Source organism: Augochlora pura, chromosome 9 (genome assembly GCF_028453695.1).
Source record: "Augochlora pura isolate Apur16 chromosome 9, APUR_v2.2.1, whole genome shotgun sequence".
Lineage (NCBI taxonomy): Eukaryota > Metazoa > Arthropoda > Insecta > Hymenoptera > Halictidae > Augochlora > Augochlora pura.
The window spans coordinates 7,436,199-7,456,985 of record NC_135780.1 but is presented as its reverse complement, the minus strand read 5'-3'; the positions used below and the strand labels follow the sequence as shown (position 1 = coordinate 7,456,985).

The window sequence follows — 20,787 nt, the reverse complement described above, 5'->3', positions numbered from 1 at the left end:
AATAAACTATTAGTAAATAACTCGAGTTTTTCGTAATAAATATAATATTTAGAGCAAACTTGAAATTGAAAGAATTATTTCAAATTCGAAACCCTTTTGAAATAAGTTAAGTTGACCTTCTATGAATACAAAATTAAACAGTTACAAATAATTTATTTTCTAAACGTATTTACAGGAACTTGTACATTATTGATCAAGGAAAATACAATTATATATTTTCATTAAAAATATGGTCTCAGATTCGCTTCTGTTAAATTAAGTCAAAATTTGATCAAATCATTTCTTAATTAACTTGATGTATGGATCTGTAGTATATAAATAAACGAGATATAATTATTTGACTTTGTCACATTCCAATAATGTCTTGGCTTGATCTGGATCATTGTCTACATTTCGTAACTATGATAAGAGACTTTTACATGCCGACAGATTCATGTAATCTAATTATCCCAACACGTGTTATCGCTACCAGTTGATTCAATATCTATGTCTACAGGTTTTAAGTCATACTTTTTCTATCTTCAGAAAGAGTATAAAACATTCATCTGCGTTTAATGAAAAAACTCACTAATTTTAGAATCAACTCCAGACGAAATTGCAATAATTCACTATTGTTATTTTAAGCTTTCTTTAAGATCATTGGATCCTTCGTTTGGTCTCCTTTTTCATGAACCTTTGAAGAAATTAAATATCGACTCGACAGGTGCGTCATTAATAATGAGCATCTTGGACGCCATTGTTAATTTTTCAGGTATGAAGTTACTTTCTTATAATATAAATAATGATCTTGAGGACAACAATTCAATTTTGCTAAATTGAATCGAAATAGATGGAACCTTTTTACGAGCAATCTAATGTTTGCTGTTTGTTTACAAAATCTTCTTTTTGCGAAATATAATTTATCGTAATTGAAAACGAAATAATGAAGACAATCACATCATTTTTAAACATCACATTATATTTTAGAAATTTAAAGTAATATAAATACAGTTTATTAGATACTATAATGCATTTTTTGAAAGGAGATACTTAAAATAATTTTGTAGTCATATTAATCGTTCACTCCAATTTTATAATACTTCAAACTTTAGACTCCTCATTTCAGAAAATAAATTATGACAGCAACAAAGTATTGGGAGAAGAAAACATGTTAAATAAAACTAATAATATTAATACAAAATATTTTATCTGTTTCGATAATTTCCAAATTTGTTAATAAGATGTTAAAATGCTGTACTTTTAATAATTTAGCTCTCATTTTTCCAAATTATTTTCAACATTGCGAAAATGTATAGCTATTCAATTTCCATATTCTTATTATTTTGCAGATATATTAACTGCTCTGTAATAATAATAGCAATTTTAATTAGCTACATTATTAATTTACTTTGTTTTATTTCGTAGAAGTTATTACCTGTTTTTACCTGGTCTGTTCTTTTTGTGATGTCCAAAATGGCTTCCTTTTTATAATTAATAAAAAATATTTTCCGCAGTTATTATAAATTACTGTATTTCTAAGAACCCCATAATGGCTTCCTTTTTATAATTAAAAAGCAGTAATTGCTGCAATTATTCTAAACTACTGTATCAAATTTCATTTGCGAAAACTATATTTTATAATTAACAATGCATTGCTTTTGTCACAGGTCTTTTCATAGGACCGCTGTTGAAGACATTTTCTTACAGAAAAGTTGCTTTTTTTGGATCTGTTCTAAGTTGCACTGGACTGATTCTTACATCGTTCGCTAACAGCATGATCCATATTATTTGTACTTACAGTATTTTATCAGGTACGTAACGTCAAGCGTATAATTATTGCAATGATTTATTCATTATTTCCAAAAGTTTTTCATTGAAAATATGAACAATCATTAGATTCGACAAACGTTAAGTTACTCATTAATTTGTTACTTTACGTTATAGTGACAATATTCTAATGAATCGTAATTTCTTCAATTTTTTTTTAAACGTTATCTAATAAATTGATTAACTAAAATAAGTCTAATCATTAGATTCCATTTGAAGAAAACTGTGTTCTTTTAAAGATAGCACAAGATTAACGAGCTTCAATGTATGTATTGTGATTCGTAAAAATTTAAGTGAATGTTACAATTCAATATTTAATTCAACAATGCAATACAATTGAATAATACAAGCAGTCAATAATTCAACAATAATGATTTAAATAAATCTTCAAATTCTTTCTGATTTACAAAAGAATTAAATTTATTTATAATGGATGTGACGTAAGAAGTTACACTACTTTATTTATATAAATATTAGACAGTAGATTATATATGTAGATAATTGATTTTGCTATTCTAATTGATTAGAGTTTCGTAGCAAAATTATGATCTCGTTACTGAATGAAAAAGGTATTCAAACAGGAAGATGGTAGTCTACATATAATATACTCGTTTACATAACAAACAGTATAGTGTAAAAAAGACGTGCAAAAGAAGATTTAGTTTAGAATATACTTCACAGAAATCAATAAAGTATTTAAATTTACAATAAGGTATTGAATTTTATAAATTCTCACTTAACCACTAAAAAACACTCATTGATATGTTAATGTTTTTGGTGTATTGTTATCACGAAGACCTTTTTCTCACTGAAAATGAACGTTACTCATACACAAGCAAGGTATTTGTTATTTAGTTGCTAGAAATTCTTATTTTACAGTTTATTTTCGCGTTTTCCTACAGGTCTAGGAACCGGTCTTGCGCTAGCTTCATCTTTCGTCGCATTAAACACGTTTTTCGATAAAAAACGGGGACAAGCAGTAGGGTTTTCCATGGCGGGAACAACATTAGCCATGATGCTGGTGCCGCAGGTATGAAGTATTAAGAAGTATTGTGTCTCAAACATTTTTTGGCTCTGATTAATGTTAATCACTTACGAATGTCGCTTCGCATTCGCATCGTATAGTATGTTGTACATGTCAGAAAGTGCACAGCAAGGGTATTTCATAGTACGTAAATATAGATTCATAGATTGGTATACGGAAAATAACAGAAACAATGCACATTTCTTTTATCAATCAATATTTCACCTTTATATCTCCTTCGGTATGAACGCAAGATTATAATTGTCTTATCGTTGACGTGTTATCTAAAGGTCATGATTTTCAAGAAACACATGCACTATACACTGAGCAAGTTAAAATCTCGATTTGTCTAATGTTTAGCAGTCTGAAAGCAGACGGATGGAGAGCGGTGCCGAGTCATATTTGACCCAAGCTAAGTTAGAGTACCTCGAACATTATGAAAAAAACATTTTGTTGTTAGAAATGAGCCGGTAAGGCTGGTGAACTATTAATACACGAATTCGCGTTTCTACGTACATGCTTAAACGCGTATGCTTGGAAACAGAACACATGTATAATTGTAATTATCGACACCAGTTGTTAGCTCAGTCTCTTGCTACTTTCAATATTTATTGTTACTTTATTTTTGTTACTTCAATATTTTAAGTGCTTTGTTATAAGGAAAAGTACGTGTTTCGATCATTCTTTGGTTAAAAACAATTAAGTGTTGATGCTTACTACGAGATATCATTTTTAAAATTTTTAAATATTTGTTAGACAATTTAAATATTTGTGAGATATTAATAGAAAAATTGTCTACTTTAATTGTATGAAGCAGTAATTAATTGAAAGTTTCTTTCTTTCTTTAACAATCTGAACAAGTCAAGAGTAATGCATAACATTCTTAAATTCCTTTTATCTTTTTAACTGTGCCATATTCATACTACTTATTTTATTCATAGAGGTACAAAATTCGCAGTATAATTATAACGTTTAGTATATATAGTTTCTTAGTAAACCAGATATGTAAATGTGACAACAATTACAACTGGTTTAAAATGACCTGATAAATTCGCAATCTATTTATTAGTTTTTCGTCGGAAATTCTCAAGAAAATGCTGCTTACGCAATATCATTCCCTCTAATAAAATTAGTATTACGCTATTAGTAGAATTCGCATTAATATTGTCTAAAACAATTTATATCTATCGATAGTTAATACATGTTCTTCTGGATTCTTATGGATTCCAAGGAGCCATGTTGATCATCGGGGCGTGTGCCTTGCATTCCGCAGTTGGTGCATGTCTATTACGACCGCTCGACGATTCGGACCAGAGTATTCGGGTAATTATTTAATATTATTTAATATATCGATTAATTTCCGAAACAAATCAATAGATGATTAGTTGCAATGAAATATATATCACAACTTAATTATTGGAAAATCAACTTATGTGTTCGATATACATTGTTATTCATTGACGAGTCTTGAATAGATTAATTATTAAAAAGTTAAACTTTTCCTTGATTAATTTATTTGAAAGGAAACGACTCAAACTATCCTGTAGTTTTTATTGTTTTATGTCAAGAGGTTATTGTGTTCCATGACTATAAAATTTTTGATTTCAAAAGAGGCTGGTACAGATTTTTTCGAAATTGAACAGTCCTTACAAATGAGTAATGGAATTCAATTCAATTATGAATGTTTGAGGAACAGAAAACATTAAATAAGATATTTTTAAATTTTTAACAACCAATTTTAAATATTTTGTAAAATTTGCACTACTAATTTCATGTGTTGCAAATAGATATGGATATTTGGATATTTTTAAGGATATTTTTTGACCACATACGAATTTATATTTTTCTAAAATAATTTACGATTGGATTGTTCACTACAGTTTTAAAAAATTAACCTAAATAAGTAAGATCTAAAAATCGATAACAATCTACTTCGTTTGTTTCTTAAAAAAAAAAAACGGTTTAAAAGACAATCGAACTTCATCTTTGACAGATCCTTAAGAAACCAACCGAAAGTGATACATTATTAAATAAAAATGGAGAAAGAATAATGGAAGAAATAGAGACTGACAGTGATCCATCGAAGGATAACAGCCTGATAAAGGAAGAAACGAAAGTCGACCAAAAGGATGAGTCATATTTCAGCAAAATAAAAGAAACCTTGGATCTGGATCTCCTTAAAAATGGCGTCTACCTAAACGTCATTATCGGGCTGAGTCTGTATTACGTGGCTGAATCGAATTTCAAACTGATGACTCCGTTCTTCTTAACTAGTATAGGTATGTAACGTTTCTCGATTTACGAATTAGTACCGTAACGAAGGATCTTAGTAAAACAAAGCGAGTTTCTGACGAGCACCATCATAAATACTTATTCTTGAAGAAAGATACTATAAAAACAGTGGACGAAATCACTCTAATAATTAATATCCTGAAATAATTAGCGTCTGTACAATGCACAAAACTTGTTCGTTATATATTTCACTGCACATTGTGTTTATTAACTTTTGTGAACGCTACGTACATTTTATAAACAATAAAAAAGCCGAAAGAAGCTTGACGCGTTCTCTGATATCCTCGCTACGGCACATAGTGGAACGAAATCCGAAAAAACGCGATGAATGGTCAAAAATCGATCGTAAAATTTTCTCTTGTATACATTTCTTAATCTTTTTGAAACATTCATTTCGCAATTATACATATGTAGGAAAATACGTTTATGCATTATTACAATATGCAATATGCAATGATCGCAGAATATAGAGTATGATCATTCTTTGTTCAGGAACGATTTTTATTTTTATTCAATGAAACGTTAACACCCGCAAAAGTAAGAAAATCGAAATTATTTATATTGTGTCAAGTATTCAAACATTTTTAACGAAAACCCCTTTAAAGTTTATAGAATCGTAGACTAAGGAACTGAACATGTTGACGTTAACGACGTGTTTAAAATTGATACAAGGAGTCACAAATAAATTGTTAATTATAGAGAAACAGTACTTCAATTAAATTTTTGTTTCAAAATTTATTACAGTTACGAATCTTATTTAAAGTTTATTGGATCTAAGATGTAGAGACTTCCATAATTTCAAATACAAAAGCTCAGTTTCTCTATTATTAATATTCTTTTATATGAATATTTTCTACCAACTCGGCGCGGTTAATGGAATTATAATAACAGTGAAAAGAGAAATAAGACATATAAAGATATATAAAGATAAATAAAGATATATAAAATATGAGATAATAAAAATATAAGAAAATAAAAGAAATAATAAAAATAAAAGAAAAAAAGCAAATGATCGATGATTGGAGTTGTCACTTTCCAAGCCTCTGCACGATACGCAGATCAATCGATGCGAACAATTTCCAAATGAAAACGTGGATGACAATATAATGATACGTCTATGTTACTATCGATTTTTCGACGGTTGATCGCGTTTTTTCGGGTTTCGTTCCACCGTGCGACATTGTTTAGGACTGCAGAAAGACACCTCGAAGGAACTTAACGGTCGATAGGAATGTCAAACGTGGAAGTCGCCACTTGCTTGTCAATAACTGCATTCACCGACATTCTTGCCCGAATCCTTTTGCCGACCATCTTCGACAGATTAGGATTCAAGAAGAGGTCCGTGTTTTGGGTGTTCTGTCTCTTTGTTGGCGTTGGACGGTCTCGTAAGTATGCACTTCAACGTTACTTGAACGATACGCAAAGTGTATCATATTACAACGAAACGATTTTTTAAATAACAGTTATTTGAATAATTTTTGTGAAAGCAATCATCAGTAACGAAATCGTATTTATTATTCAGATCGGAGATATTGATTTCTAAATGTAAAATAAATTGTTTAGAAAACCATACAATAAAAAGACTTTTATTTTTTATCATAAATAACAATTACAAGTAATTGCAAATCTTTCATTACACTAGTAATAGTTATTAGCAAATTTTAATTTTAATTTGTCATCGATAAAAGAAATTGTATTTTATAATGAGTTGGAAATATTGCAACAGTGTTTATAAATCCTTTAAATATCTCTACTATTTTGTATTTGATCAATTCATTTTTGTCGCACGCTCATAAAATAATATTGTTTAGTACTAATCTTAATACATTTTTGTTGTTTGTTTAGTCATGGCAATTCAATCCAAAGGATTGTGGTTGATAGTGACCTTCGTAGTGATTGGATTCTTACGTGGTGCTACTTTGGTCAATCTAAACCTAAGCGTTTCCGAATGCTGTTCTTTGAAGAAGTTGCCGAGCGCTTTTGGAATGTTCATGGTGGCTAAAGGCATATTCGTCATAATCATGAGTCCGATAATTGGTACGGTAAAGAAACGACAATGTTCAACAATTTCGCATGAAGTCTAATATGCAAATCCTTTCACTGATTTCATCGCAGATACCATTACTCACTAAATAATATAAAACAGAATTAATTTAGAATCTGTCGATATAATTTGAAGTCAATTTAACTTTGAATATAATGACATATTTTTTTTTATCATTAAAAGCCTATATTTATCTTAGATCACCTAGATGCAAAATAATAAAAGCTATTAATATTTTAATATGTAACTTTTTTATATTTTTGTGACTGACTGGAAATTCTTTAATTTATTTCATTTAATTATGTTTACAATCAGTTATAAATAAGTTATATTTTACAAACTAGATCAAAGGAAAGGTTTTGCTTTGTTGAATTGTATATTTAAAATTATGATTAAAAGTTAAACACAATCAACACCAAATAGTTTTATTTTAATAATTATTATCTTTTCGTAGGATACATCAGAGATGTCAGCGAAAGCTATGCGATATGTATACATGTCATGACCTTCATGATATTCATTACATTTACTGCGTGGAGTTTGGAATACATTTATGATGCATTTAGGAGGAGGAGATCCTTTAAGGCTCGTGTAAACATTGCGAAAACAGAAGCGATATAATTGTCAATATACGTATAAATTGTAACATCATTCTTATTATCACGGGAACAAAATATGTTGCATACACATTTACAAGATATTCCACATCTAAACGATCAAATGTTTGTATTATGTTCTATGAGAAATAATAATAAACTCCTGTTATATAACCCAGAAATGTTTTCTATAAACAGTATGTTAAGTATATACTTAATACTGTTATTGATGCATTCTTGTAATAAAGTATTTTCAAAATTGTTCAATAGAACATAATAAAAAGATTTGACAGTTTAACATGTTAATAACTCATCGAACATTGTACACACCACTGCACCTGACGCAATGGCATTTTTATCAACATGAATGTATAATGATAGGATAGTCTGTAAAATATAATAGTTAAAGATATACAGTGTAAACGTAAGTAACAGGGACCATCTGATTTCTAAAGCTTGCCAAAAATAGAGGAATTGTTGCTTAGGAATTGATACCGGATTTCGGGACTAATGTACTTATTGTATAATACAATTAGAAATTTACATGAAGCTACTATGCCCCTTTATATTCCAATATTAACAATTGGAAATAAATGTAGCATAACTAAGTTCCATTATTAATTACAATTACATAAGATACTTCTATTCGACGAAAAAACAAAGAAATACATTGTTGCAAAGAATATTTCAAAATGTGAATAGATTGTGATATAGATTGATGCAAACAATGTTTACTTAACATAAAAATCCACATTCTACTTATTATTGTCAGCACTTATTAAACACATCATCATTAGTGAACATTCCGTAACTCGCGCAGAAAATTACAAGTTGTAACAGTTTTTTACTAAACTTAGTAATGTATTTCGAAATTTTTGAATATAAACACTGATATTTATAACTATCTTGTCTTTTGACTATACTTTGAAAAGTAAGGAAACCTGCCATTTTGACGTTGCTTATGTTTCTACTGTTAATTATGATGTTCTTGTGTGTTGCTTTTTAAATTACATAAAAATTGTATTAATTCTTTGTTAAATATAAACAAATTTAGCGATATATAAATTATTCGGGATTATGGTGCTACAATTAAAAACTACAAGTAAAAACTTAAGAAAAACATTTATATAGTTTTCACAGTTAAGGCTAAATGTATTTAAAACAGGAAATTTCACTTTCTTTAGAAAATTAAATTTTTCTAGAATGAAGGATAATGGATATTACGGGTTCGAAAACAAAGAATTTTAAATTTGGACAATATTAATAATGGAAACGCAAAATATACATTATTTATTGTATAGAAGGCTACATTTGAACATGTGCTACTTGTGATTCAGTTTACCACTTATAATTACTGCACGATTACTTTTGATTACGAAACTTCGTCTAGTTTTGTCATAGCAGCCGTCGTTTGTACTTATATTATTTTCTGTCGATCTATGTAAATTCGAAGTACTAATCGATAATTACAACACGTTAATATAATATTACAAATTATCAATATAATATGGCACAATAGGAGACTGTAATGTGTAACATCATATTACGCACAAATCAATTTATAAACGGCTCGTATTTACACATGCATATAATTAAACTTTTTGCAATTAATATAATCATTTTAAAATGAGCTGCGTTAATTCAATGTCGTTAATACTGGAAACATCGAAACATTAAGTACAATATACAAATACTACGAGCTCCAAATGCATTGTGCGATGGTATTTTGATCCATTGAAATAACATTTGTTATGTAGAAAAGACGATAGCTTTTAAAAAAACTCTATCAACTCGATATAACTAATAAAAATAGCTAAATATACACTGGATCTCATATAGATATCCTTAAAACACCTGTTCACTATCTTGCTGGATTTTTTCGAATCCATTTTGACCCGGTTTTACTTAGAATATTACAACCTTTTACATTTGTTAAATTACACTACGAAGTATTCAAGTTCGTGAAGATCCACCTTTTTTCATTTTATCTTTTTCAGCGCTTGTCAATTTCTGCATTTCTTGACCTTCTTCGTTAACTGGATTTTCATAACTGTTCCATGATTGTTCCTTCGAGGTTCCGAATATTAAATATATAACACACCCTACGATGGAATTCGCAGCTGCGATCAGGAAGACAATGCGCCACTGCGATACATTTTGCTGAAACAAACATGAAAATTGAATAATTTGTACAATCACATTTTGTTGTTAGATACGGTATAACACTCTCGATTAAATATGCGACTTTTGTGCGAACATTGAAGATTAATATAACTTTAACCTTCCAGCTTTGGTTATAATGAAAACGTATTTGTAAACAGAATTGTCTACATTCCATTTTCCGTATGTAAGTACGATATTATTGTGTATTGCATGTATCTAACAAAATGAAATATTATAATTGTATTACCTAAGTGCATATAAAAGACGGCGAACATTATTCGAAAATTTGTTTACTAATTTCATTTGTCACAGAGCTATGGAGTATATTCCTTTATACATGTTCTACACGGAAAACGCTAATTGTTGAATAATAGAATAAACCTAATCTCACTTACATTTCCGTACGTTAAAACCCCGACCACTGCTGGCGAAAGAAAGCCACACCATATTACAATCATTCCAGCAAAACCAAGGAGAACACTAGCGTAATTTGGACTGAGATCAACAAAGTTCGCTAAAGTGGAGGCTGATACTGCCCCATTAACCGTAGTTCCCGCCATCATAAAGATCACTGCGAAGGTAGGATGACACCCGCTGTACCCCAAAAGCAGAATAAAGAGACCCTGCACGCCAGTGACGATGAACGTTGCCAATTTTCGAACGTTCGTCAAGCTCATTCTCTTAGTGCGTGTTAACCAATCACTCATTATGGAGAAATAATAAGAAAAAATCATTCTGAATATGTGCGGTGCTCCAGAAAGAAGTCCAGTCTGCAACCAGGAGAAACACAGAGATATCAACTTATTCAAATCAATGTTCGAAATAATTATTAGACTATTATAGCCTCTCACACCTCGTACAAGTTAGGATTATTTTATATACATATATATATAGGGTGCGGCACCTAAAACAGGTCACCTGAATAAATCGCTTGCTTTTGAAGATAGAAAAAAAGGATCAGACCAAACTTACTTGATATCGAGGGGCTCGTAATCTGATGTCATTAACTTTTTTATAGGTGGAGACGTCAAGGAGATATGAAGGTCAATTCTGTTTTTTTTAAATGGAACGATATGGTTTTTTATTTACATTCTGATAGTGTATTGCAAGACGAATACAATGACCTATTATGAAGGTCATTCAAGGTCACGCAAGGTTAACTGCAATAGAAAATAAAATGTTTCAAATCACTCTTCAAATACTTTTGTGTCTTCTCTGGTATTTGGCATACTGCTCTTCTAAGTATTGGAAAGGGTCGCAGAACATAAATAAACATACCATCACATTGTATGCTTACTTGTATCCAGAAATGTTATTAGTAGTTTAACTACCGACTAGAGTACGGCTTCGAAATATTCAATCTGAGTGTTCAATTTTCAAGAATGCGTTACACAGTAGCAGAGAAAGTGGAAATGGTTATCATTTATGGTGAATGTCATAGAATTATGAGGAAAGCGGTACGCGTGTATGGTGAAAGATATACCGATCGTAATAGTCCTTCACTTTCTGTCTTTGCAAACATTATAAAAAAGTTTCGAGAAACTGGAAACGTGGATAAGGAAAAACGCATTCGAGCCAAAAAAGCAACTGATGATGGTAACACGATAAGCATTTTAGCAAGTGTAACACAAAATCCACATGTTGGTACGAGGCAACTTGAACGCGAGAGTGGCATCAGTCAACGAAGTATTTTACGAATACTTAAAGATAACAAATTTCACCCATTCCACATTTCACTATATCAACAATTAAGTGAAAATGATTTTCAAAAACGTTTACAGTTTTGCAAGTGGGGCATACGAAAACTACAAGACGATCAAATGTTCTTGAATAAAATTTTGTTTACGGATGAGGCCACGTTTACAAACCACGGACAAGTTAACTGTCACAACATGCATTACTGGTCAGTAGATAATCCACGATGGCTACGAGAAGTGGACAAGCAGAGACCTTGGTCTGTCAACGTCTGGTGCGGCCTTCTTCATAATAAAATAATTGGTCCATATTTCATTGATGGCACGCTAAATAGTCACAAATACGAGAGAATCTTAAAAGACGTTTTGCCGGAATTATTAGAGGACATTTCACTGGGCATGCGACAGTCCATGTGGTTCCAACAAGACGGATGACCTGCTCATTCAGCTCGAAATGTTACAGAATTACTGAACAGGACATTTGAAGGTCGTTGGATTGGTCGATCACGAAGTAATATATGGCCAGCACGTTCCCCAAACCTGACACCGCTAGATTTTTATTTGTGGGGAAAATTGAAGGAACAAGTGTACCGTGAAAAACCAACAACCGCAGTTGATATGCAAGAACGTATAAAAAGAGCTTGCTCTGTAATAGATACAACTGAAATTTGTCAGGCAGTATCATCAGTATTGCAACGTTTTAGATTATGTCTCAGTGTTCAAGGTCGACATTTTGAACCCTTGAAGTAACAGTGAATACGCACATAACATGTTACATGTAAATCGTCGTAGTGTTCGAAGAGTGCTTTGAGACATTTTATTTTCTATTGCAGTTAACCTTGCGTGACCTTGAATGACCTTCATAATAGGTCATTGTATTCGTCTTGCAATACACTATCAGAATGTAAATAAAAAACCATATCGTTCCATTTAAAAAAACAGAATTGACCTTCATATCTCCTTGACGTCTCCACCTATAAAAAAATTAATGACATCAGATTACGAGCCCCTCGATATCAAGTAAGTTTGGTCTGATCCTTTTTTTCTATCTTCAAAAGCAAGCGATTTATTCAGGTGACCTGTTTTAAGTGCCACACCCTGTATATATTGGGCTTGTGCGATTCTTAACAAGAAAATGTAAAGGCTTTTTTAAATGACGAGATGTCATTATTCGAATTATAGAAATCGATATAGAATTTCTTAATTTGTAAAATTTATAAAATTCTCTTTTTTCACCAAACACAAAGCACGATACGATGGAAATCAGTTAATTACATGCTGTTAAAAATTTCGACAATTTTTTAATAATGACTCTACAAATAGATTCTTTTCATGGTATTCCTCCTTCGAAACTATTCAAGTTATGTCATGAACATTTTTCATGTCATTAAAAACAAGGGAAATATTTAGATGACGTGCTCCATATTGGACACCCTATGTTTAATATCTTACGTAAAATGTGTTACACTTGTTAATATTTCTACAAATTTAATAAGAATTGAGAGTCGAAATGTAATCGTTTGAACCTATTATTTTCGGAATTGTTTCAACCCCCGGTATCAAAAGCTTACAATATTTTTGGGACACTTTGTATATGCCACGCGTGAACAAGTATTGACATTACTTACCGCATTAATGTTCCATCCATGAATAAAATTAAAATAAGTTGGTGCTTGAGTCATAAGTGTAAGCAAACCCCAACCGCTACTCCAGTGAGCAGCAATGGTAACCCAAACCGGTCCCGATGTCAAGATTGACATCCATGGTATCGCAGTTTGTTTGTCTTCTATAGACGTGCCCAGATTATCCAATATATGTTTCTTCTCTTCTTCTGATATTCGAGGATGTTGCTGAGGAGAGTCGTACGCGAAGAACATCCAGAAACAATACCTTCGTAGGAAGCATCGCATTGTTTATTACTTGAATTAACATTCTCGATGAAACATGAATTTTGGACTAATTATTATTACCAAATCACGCCAAGTAGAGACGTAACATAAAAGGCTGCACCCCAACCAAAAGTGTTGCTAACGGCTGCGCACAATGGATATGTTATGGCAGCACCTACGGAACTGCCTGGAAAGTCACGTATTTATTTATGGAGATGTTTATGCAAAACTTGTACAAGTATATTTTAAAATAAATCAACATTTATTATTGTAATACCATGTAATAATATATCCTAAGAATTATAACAGATAAACATTTTGCTAATTTATTACATAAAATTCTAAAATTATATCTTTAGAATAAAATCCATACAAGAATAATGAACCATATAAATTATGGATTATTTGAATCTATGATATCTGAGGTCTAGACTGTACATTCAAAAGCGACCTAACGCCGATCAAGATGACATTTGGCGGGATGTATAAGAGACGGGGAAAGGATTACAAATATGAAATAGTGGCTTCGAGAATTTCGTACTTATCTAGATATTTACAAAAGAATTTTAATACTATATATTAAATAACCATATATTATTGTAACCAAGCTCTTTCTTTTGTATAATGATAGTTCCTTTTTCGAAAGTTCACCCGTTACAATAGCTGCTAACAAAAATGAGGAGAGGGGGGAGGCTGCTGTAGGCTTCATTATAGTAATATCTTAAGTTTCTTGGTAATATCTTCAACTTTACTAAATATCCACGCTAATATTTTATATTCTTTAATTTTTTATTATTTTTATTTTTATTTCATATTGTTCTGGAACTGTAACTAACCAACTATTCTATCATTCGAACACTTATGCTTCCTTGAGTGGTAGTATAACGGAGGTTTTACTATAGTTTTAATTTTCTCATTCATGTTATTTTAAGCACCGCATCATATTAAGTATTATTTCTTAATAATTTTGTTTTCATTTAGTACTAATTTCATATTAGTTTAATTTTACATATTTATGGCAAAAATCAGTAAGTCAAATCCAATTGTGAACATTTATTGTGTTAACAAATGCTGTTAGTAGATACTGTTCCCGACTCTTCCTGTCAAATTTTGAGAACTATAGATCACGAATGAAAATATGTTCCTTCAATATTTTCCCTAGTAGTACTTCCTACAAAATTATATCTATCTTCTATCGCGACGCTATGTTTTCCTGTTAGAAAACTATGTTAACATTCCATGCAAGTGCAAACAATCCGACATTCAAACAGCAGTGAAGTTGGAATAGTATAAAGATACGAGTTATCGGTACAATAACAGCAGGGCTCAGTGAGTCCACTGCATTATGGCGGTCGATGAAAATTGTGTGGATGTTACTAAAATATATTTAGATTAGATCGGTCAAGTATTAACCCATTTAACTCTTTCATTGATTTTTAATAATTGTATCAATTTGATAACAAGAAGGAAATGGAACGAAGATAATGCCATAACTAAACTCATTAATAAGTTTAATTTATCTTGTCTATTGACAAAAATGGCTAAATCAAATACAAAATTGCAAACATCAATAAAATTTGAAAATACTTGTACTTTATTCGTCATTTATTAAAACGATTAAATTGTGCTGCAAATAGGCAAATTATAAAATATTTTTGTACAATGAACAATGTATCACTATTCATTAATATAGAAAAGTATAAATCAATATAATAATATCAACAAATCCACAACTATGCGCTGGATTTAAAAGTTACAAACCCAAAATAAAAAAGTTCAACGATCAATGAAATAGACTTTCCATTAATTTTGTAAATAACAATAAGTATAATAATACGAATAAAAATATTTAAATAGCTTAAGAATCGAAGTATGATATTAAAAATACTAAAACCTAAAAATTATTAATAAATCAACATTTACTCTTAGAGCTAAAATATCTATTTTTATACTTCTCTAATTGGCATATTTATCAATAAAATTATCAAAAATAATTTACCTCCTTTCGATCTCAATTAATTTATAATATAAATATCTGAATTTGATTTAAAAATGCAATTTTTAAAATTTTTACAATTTTTAAAGAATGTCAATTTTTAATCAGTACAAGTATTCACGCATCTTACCTAAATAAGAGCTGACGAATCTACTTCTCTCGTTCGGAGGGATCCATTTAGCCGTCATATCGTGCATCGAAGGCCATACGACGCCCTAAGCAAACAGAAATGTCTGTCGATATTGTCCGTAACATAACTTGTTCGACTGCTCGATAAATTTGAACTTTTTATATATTAGATAAAGCTATTTCATTCGGAATATAACGTTCATGAATGGATGTTAATTATGATCGACTTGTGTGGCTACGTTATCTCGGCCGTGACGGTAGCGAGAACAGTTTTCAGGTGATTTCGGTTGCAATAGTGTTTGATCTGTTCTTAACTGTATTGACTCACTGCAATTACACCCTGGAGAACTCTTAGAAAAATGAGCGCGTTCAGATGATACTTTGTCATAAACGGAATTAGAAAACCGAGGAGCGCCGTTAGGAAATTTCCTAAGCCGTAAACAAGTTTCGTTCCGTAACGTCTCGCCAAAAGTCCGCCAGGGAGCTGCGTTAACCAATGCAGCCAATAATAAGCCCCCAGCACCAGTCCTTGCTCGTACGCGTCCCAAGAGTAGCGATCATCATACTGCAAACAATATTAAACGCAAATATTTTTCATTGGATCGACGACGATCAGCCGCGTTCAACAAAAATAATGTTTCGTGCCCGAGCTGCTCACAGAGTAACCGAATCTTTCTCGGGAACTGAGTTGATACCGCGATAGTATATCTACAGCTTGACAGATTCAAGCTTATAAATTACTACATGAGAGCAACACAATATATAATTTGCAATGTCGTACGCTGTAGATTTATTGTGCAGATCTTATTAACCGCAGAACAATAGCCAATTGTTGCGCTTATTAAAGCAATTACTACACGCAACTGTTTGATTTTGAAGTCAATCATACTCTTTAATTATCTGTTATCTGTGCATGCGTATACTCTTCTAAAGCCTGATTATATTTTTAAAACTGTTGTAAAAATCTGAATTAATTTGGTAACACTCGTTGTCAGTAGAATTACGGTATTTATTGAACAGAAGTATTTTTTGATCAATGTGGAATTCGCGCTGACCAAGTTGAATTTAAGAAACGCTGCTGGAATAATTAAACTTTTATCAATCACGTAATAAACAGTATTCATTTCACTCTAGATAATTCTATTATTTATGTTATGTCTTTCTGTAACATTCGAAATGGTAAAAATGTGATTTTGTATCTGTCATTTTTAATGCCTTAGGTTCTTCTTATGTAACATTCCTTATGTTCATAAATTTAAAACATGATTTTTTTCTAATTATTAGAATTAGATAAGAAAACATATTTATTTGATATTTGTATCATACAAATTTTATACTTGCCCAATTTTATACTACCTACTTTATATTATTAAAAGAAAAATGAATATAACATGTATTTATCGACGACAAAGCTATTTATATGTGAAAATCAAATTTCTTAATCATGTTTACGCACCATAGGCAATTAATGATCAATGATTAGATTATTTTATTATTCTATTATCACTTCCAAATTATTTTCCATTGATAGATAAAAGTTAATTTGCACGGTTATGATTAAAGAAAATTATGTCATAACGTTTCAGGTATAAAATGATACAGCAACAATCACTATACGACAAGATTCAAAGCTTAAGTTCATATGAACTGATTGAGGAAAACAAGAATTACATGAAAGCTTGCTGTCCTAACAAATATTTCTATTCTCCCAAAAATAATATTAAATCTAAATATTCCAAAATTAATTTCATATTCATTTTAATCATACTAAAATGGCTACGATTTTCATTCAGTCAGGCTATGTTCAACGCTATTTGGTATAAATTCAGAATTGTATAACATTTAAGTTTCCAATTTAATTTTATTTCATCGCAGTAAAGTTCGTTGGAAGGTTTGGATCTATTTGGACCCACGTTATAAATATTGTTATCTGACAATCGAATTCCTGACAATTCGTTTAAATTTGCATACGTTTAAAATTCTGTAAAAAACTGTCATATCTAAAAGAAATTCCTCAGAAGCTGCGTTCAACAAATTTAATACATGAAGTTATAAATCTTCCTAAGCATAACAATTATAGATATTTTTGTCAAAACTGTCCGCCATTCTAGTGTTTAGATGATAGATGCTATTTTATGATTTCTTATGCTAGTCCAGTTTTTTATTAGCAAACTTAACTTTATTTCCATATAATAATTCTTCTAAATAAGTTTGATGTTTAAAATACTGAATAGCTACTATAAATTCTGTTCAAATTCAAATAAATTCAATTAGAAGATCTTGATTAACTGTTACATACCGTGACGTTGGCCGACGTAAGCGTATCGTTGTATAGAATCGCTTTATTCGAAGTCGTATTTGTGGTGTCTAATTCGCACTGAGCAGTTGCAGTATTAGAATGAGGTATCACCATCGCCACGATCGTTAGGTTCAAATTGATCCTCAACATGTAGTTGATTGCGAAGCCGCAGAAGACGAGATACCATAACACGTCCCGACATGACAGCATTTCTTTTCCTTTCAGAATCTCTGTCGAGCCAGGTGCAAAATAAAATGTTAAATGCGTGCCAATTTCGAATCATTCATTGATTCGTTTTGTCACCTCGCGTTTTTATCATTGCGCAACCATTTACACTCCTGATGACGTCATCAATTATGGACACAGGGTGTACAAAATAACATTCGTACATGTAGTTATCTTAACTTGTATGGTAAAACAAATGTATTACAACTGAATTTCGATGAGGCCGATTAAATGCTATTGTTACTGATCTTTCGTGAACACTTGTTTCTACCAAATTAATTTTTTAATGGATCTGTGAATTGTATGCATTTATCGCAAAATTTGATGTGTGAGATGTAAAAAAAATGAGCAAAAAAAATCAGAGGAATTTAAGAATCTTTTTACGCTGTTTTTAACTTACTAAGACGATTAAAGGAGAAGATAAAATTTTATTTAACTTTTGTTCTGTAAAATTGATGAAGACAATTTCTATTTTGTTAAAAAGTACTTGTAATTGATATAGAAAAGATGGAAATCAAATGAAGGGAGTGATTAAACTTCGAAAATAATTTGAAATTAAAATTTGGGAAGATGTCCTTTGACTCCTTTTATAAAAATATTGTTCAGTTCAAATTTTAAAAAGTGTCTCTATTATCTCCTTTTGGTAAAAGTAGTGCTAACCGGGATTGTTAAGAATCTCTTTTTTAATAACAATAAATAATTCTAAATAAAAATCCTACTACGTTTAATGTATCTTGAAATTCACATATCTTATTACAATTACAATTTCTATTACAATTTACTGAATTAAATAAGCATCGATGTAAATAATTAAGTATTCATAAATAATTAATGTTGCAGCACTATGTTATGTTTTCAATGAAGACATGGTGGTAGGCTATCAGAATTTTTTGGTTAGCGAAATATTAAATATCAGAAAATCATATGTTCAAAACGGTTTATACTTTCTTCTAATAATCACAACAAGACAACGGAATGTATGCATTTGTATAAAAATGCATAAATAAAGCATCGAGAATTGAACATGTTAGAATAATTTAAAGTACTGGTGTAGTATCATCAGCGTAATAGCATGATTCAAGAGAAAATAATTTCCTATTTAACTCTTATTTCTAGCAATTGAGGCAGAAATGTTTCCTCCTGCATGTAGGTCGCAGTCTAGTCATAACAAATGTTAACATAAGAGACAAACTAATGAAAAAGATAATACAAAATATTACAATAAATATTATTTGCTCTATTTATGTGAATTATCACAAGCTATAAATAATGCGTCGTTTTTAAATTTTTTATCGACTTTTAATCTTTTTAAGGTGCATTGAACTATAATATACTTGAGTTATCAACTTATCGGTTCCAAAATATTATCGATTCAAATAAATTGAATTTACTGATAACTATTTTTCCATAAAACTAATTTCATTAAATTATATTTCGTATAAACAAATATTTGCCTTCTCATGTCGTTACAAAATGAAATTAAAAATAAAAATTGCTATCAATAAAAGCGCATGAAATAGTTCCTTGTCTTGTTGTCTCAGTTTATTCCCTTGCTGATTTATGCATATGACTATTACATCATACTGTCATAAACATTCTTTCAATCTTCTCTTTTTTAAATGCTCGACCTAAAGGAACATTTGAAAAAAATCTAATATTTAAACTAGAAACATCGTAAACAAATTAAATTAAGAGCATTGATTTCAATTTAGACGATACTTTATCAATGACGTTATTAATACTTATAGGTTTCTAAACATTTATCTAACAAGTAGTCTGATCACAAATTTCTGTGTAATAAAGTTTAAATTTGAATCCAATCGTTGAAATGTAACTTTAAATAACGAAACCGTTGCGTTTTAAATTACAATGACTTCATAACCAATCGCCAGAATAATAAACGAGCATAATTGCCTGACAAAATAACGAAACGAGTGTTACTTCTGTGAAAAGTGCAAGAAAGCTTCGTGTACCGTGAAGGAAGTTATATTCAGCAGCCAAAAATATCCTCGATTACCAATGTTAAAATTCACTATGAGAAACTCAAACTTTTATATACATACAAACATTATAATCGAAAGAAATCTTCAACTTGAAGTATTCACCTTTCGAAACTCGATATTTACATATTACGTGTGAAAATACATGATGTATTAAAACGATATGATAACATTTATATTTTCTATGAACGATAACGTTTGGCCAGTGTTTATATAAATCCCTTTCGATAGAGTATCTACAGACATGATATTATCAAAACATTTATATCTTCCATTTCAAATGAAATTCGCGTGTGCTCTAATTGATGATCAGATAATTTGATACAACGTGTAATATAAATTTTCCATATAAAATTGTTCAACAGTTGTGAAAACGCTTTCTTATTTTACTTACTATTGCTCATTTTGATCGATTCTCACTTGTTCCACGTAAGAAGCGTTTCACGCACGTCAGCTAGATATGAAAAAATTGGTAAATGACGTGAAAACGAACAATTTCAAATTCTTTATATTCGAATAATTCGATGGTGCACCATGTCTAGAGAAATGCTGATGACGACGTGTTTCGATGTCAACATACTTCACGACAACATTTTTCATTGACAGACTTCGTTCGTCTGAGGTAATCAG

The 20,787-nt window shown here is 30.6% G+C and overlaps 2 protein-coding genes across 3 annotated transcripts in view; one reads left to right on the top strand and one right to left on the bottom strand.

Annotated features, from left to right (window-relative positions):
* The window catches only part of LOC144475063 (monocarboxylate transporter 12-like), a 16,599-nt gene extending 7,542 nt beyond the window's left edge, over positions 1 to 9,057 (top strand). Inside the window, exons 4-11 of one of the 2 annotated variants that reach the window (XM_078190610.1) lie at positions 625 to 751; positions 1,647 to 1,790; positions 2,709 to 2,836; positions 4,025 to 4,153; positions 4,824 to 5,109; positions 6,352 to 6,507; positions 6,968 to 7,159; positions 7,621 to 9,057. In XM_078190610.1, the coding sequence (XP_078046736.1) occupies positions 625 to 751; positions 1,647 to 1,790; positions 2,709 to 2,836; positions 4,025 to 4,153; positions 4,824 to 5,109; positions 6,352 to 6,507; positions 6,968 to 7,159; positions 7,621 to 7,787 (1,329 nt within the window). In that variant the 3' untranslated portion in view covers positions 7,788 to 9,057. The remainder of the gene's footprint in view (positions 1 to 624; positions 752 to 1,646; positions 1,791 to 2,708; positions 2,837 to 4,024; positions 4,154 to 4,823; positions 5,110 to 6,351; positions 6,508 to 6,967; positions 7,160 to 7,620) is intronic. The other variant, XM_078190611.1, reaches the window with a different exon arrangement.
* LOC144475062 (sialin-like) lies at positions 9,012 to 20,787 on the bottom strand. Its single transcript, XM_078190608.1, has 9 exons — positions 20,691 to 20,787; positions 20,552 to 20,611; positions 17,933 to 18,162; positions 15,962 to 16,198; positions 15,635 to 15,719; positions 13,590 to 13,695; positions 13,248 to 13,509; positions 10,321 to 10,695; positions 9,012 to 9,922 (listed from the first exon to the last, which is right to left on the bottom strand). The coding sequence occupies exons 2-9, from the start codon at positions 20,559 to 20,561 to the stop codon at positions 9,716 to 9,718; spliced, it is 1,512 nt and encodes a 503-aa protein (XP_078046734.1). The 5' UTR covers positions 20,562 to 20,611; positions 20,691 to 20,787; the 3' UTR covers positions 9,012 to 9,715.

Excerpts from the sequence above, each read along its gene's own strand:
- LOC144475062 (XM_078190608.1), bottom strand. Across the intron at positions 15,720-15,961 it reads TTCTCCAGGGTGTAATTGCA|GGCGTCGTATGGCCTTCGAT; the intron begins GTGAGTCAATAC and ends CTGTTTGCTTAG. Across the intron at positions 13,696-15,634 it reads ATTCGTCAGCTCTTATTTAG|GCAGTTCCGTAGGTGCTGCC; the intron begins GTAAGATGCGTG and ends GTGACTTTCCAG.